The sequence below is a fragment of the Ceratosolen solmsi genome, unplaced genomic scaffold (genome assembly GCF_000503995.2).
Source record: "Ceratosolen solmsi marchali unplaced genomic scaffold, CerSol_1.0 scaffold47, whole genome shotgun sequence".
NCBI classification, from domain to species: Eukaryota; Metazoa; Arthropoda; class Insecta; order Hymenoptera; family Agaonidae; genus Ceratosolen; species Ceratosolen solmsi.
In genome coordinates this window covers 8,135,246-8,137,327 of record NW_011948419.1, presented here as the reverse complement: position 1 = coordinate 8,137,327, position 2,082 = coordinate 8,135,246, and the positions used below count along the sequence as shown (strand labels likewise).

Here is a 2,082-nt window from a genome sequence, read left to right as displayed (position 1 = left end):
TACTGAATTTACTACAGTAAAAAATGGAACTAAAACATATTGCAAGATTTTCAGATAAATATTGAACAACGATTTTCAAACAGTAATCGAATTACAGTTCTTAGGTACATTATTACCTACTATATTCTTACCCTAATTGTGACCATACTTACTATAATCTATAGAAATTATGGCAAATACGTTTTCTATTTAAATTTGGTCAATTTGATAAAAATTTGTTTAACTGTAAGTAGAAATAAGAAAATATTTGAAAATACAATCTTATAATATATCTTAACTATAAGATAATAAAAAATATTGAGGTTATTTATAATTCATATATTTCAATTTTAATTTAACTTTTTATTTAATTTAACTTTAAAAGAAGTTGATAAAATATTAGTTAAAAAACAAAGTGTAAATTATTTACTTTTATAGTTACAAGTCTAAATAAGGATATAATTAGTTTCTTAGTATCATTTAATGTAATAATTAATTAAAATTTAATAATATATTTGAATCTAGATATCTTTATACAAATTTGTGGTGAAAAAGTAAAGTAAAAATTTCCTCAATCTTTATCAGTGTTCTTTTTGAAGTATTATCAAGTTAAAGGCATATTCTTGAATTTCATTATATTTTTTAATTATGTATTAAAATGTAATAACTATGCTTCTACCGATAGTATATATCAAATAATTTAGTAGACAATTATTTAGAACATAGAATGTTTTGTATAATAAAATTTTTTTGCTTAAATAGGTTGCAATATACTGAACTATTTTTTACTCAACAGAAAAAGTAATTTAATAATATTAATTTTATTCTTAATTTATTTTATATTATTATAATTACAATCCTCATATTCGAACTATTGAATAATTGAATATTATATTCATCCATAACTTAATAATTTGTAAATACATTATTGTAAAATTGCACTTTTTTTATTTTTTTGTTTTTTTTTTTAAATATCGATGTTATGTATTTGATATTCATATAAAGAACTTCATCTAATTTTTGAAAAATTGACAATAGGTAAAATATATTAATTTTAAAAATCATTCGTAAAATAGTATTTTTTTTTTAATATGAAAATCAATCAATTGTATATTTTTAATACAAATCCTTGCTTTAATTGGAACAGCCAAATAAAGTATTGCACCAATTTTTTGTTGTCTACTGCACTAGCAACAAAATCAACAATCCTGTTGCATACTTAATATATGATATTTTTTACAGGCACAATCGCGAACAGCAGGGGTAGACAATCCTGCGTCACGCATTGTCAAGAATAAAGCCGCTTTGCGCAATAAACTTCTAAAAAATGCTAAGTCCTTTCAGCGCAAAAAGAACTTGCGTAAAGAAAAGCAATTGGAAAACGAAGCTCAAATAGAAGACAAGGAAGTCCGCAAAATGTTACGCAAGAAGAAGCCGTCTCAAGTTTTGGCAGTTAATGAGACTGAGCGCATCGAACAACAGCTGAAACGTGCCGTCAAGTCTCGCAATCCCGTTTCCGAAAGTCCGACGGGAGATGAACTTGTGCTCACTGACTCAGAGATCATTAAAAAAAATCCTATTTCTAGGACATCGGAGACTGAGATGATTGATGACAATAAGGCGATGAAGAACAAAAAACGTTTGATGGACCGTTTAAGTGCTTCACTCAAGGCTAAGACACAGTTGCGAACAAATGACGGTAAGTTTGCTCGCGTCGCTGCTAAGAAGGCTCTGGCAGATTTGGATGCCAAGAGTATAAAGATCGGCAGAAGGCCAGTCACAGATCCCTTGCGTTTACTAACGCGTTCAAAGCTCAGGGCAGCCGCCAAGATGGCTTGGAAGGAGCATACTAAGATTTCACGGAGGATGACGCGTCTGCAGTCATTGGATACTGACAAAGTAATATCGATCGAAAGTAAGCCAATGGATTCCGTTATCAAAGATGAGAGCGAAATCGCTAAGCTCAGGCTTTCAAAGATTGGCTCGCGAAACTCCTCACTGAATCGATACAGTCTTGACGGGAGCGCATTCCATACTAACATTGGTAAGACTCAGGAAATATCTTTGGATAACAAATTAGAACAAGTTTCACCAGCTATCGGA

General features: G+C 29.8%; 1 protein-coding gene across 1 annotated transcript in view; it reads left to right on the top strand.

The window, feature by feature from the left end:
• LOC105360833 (uncharacterized) overlaps positions 1-2,082 on the top strand; it is an 84,029-nt gene that overhangs the window by 67,009 nt on the left and 14,938 nt on the right. The window contains exon 5 of the mRNA XM_011497832.1: positions 1,216-2,082. This exon is cut by the window's right edge and continues 5,127 nt beyond it. Within this exon, the coding sequence (XP_011496134.1) occupies positions 1,216-2,082 (867 nt within the window). The remainder of the gene's footprint in view (positions 1-1,215) is intronic.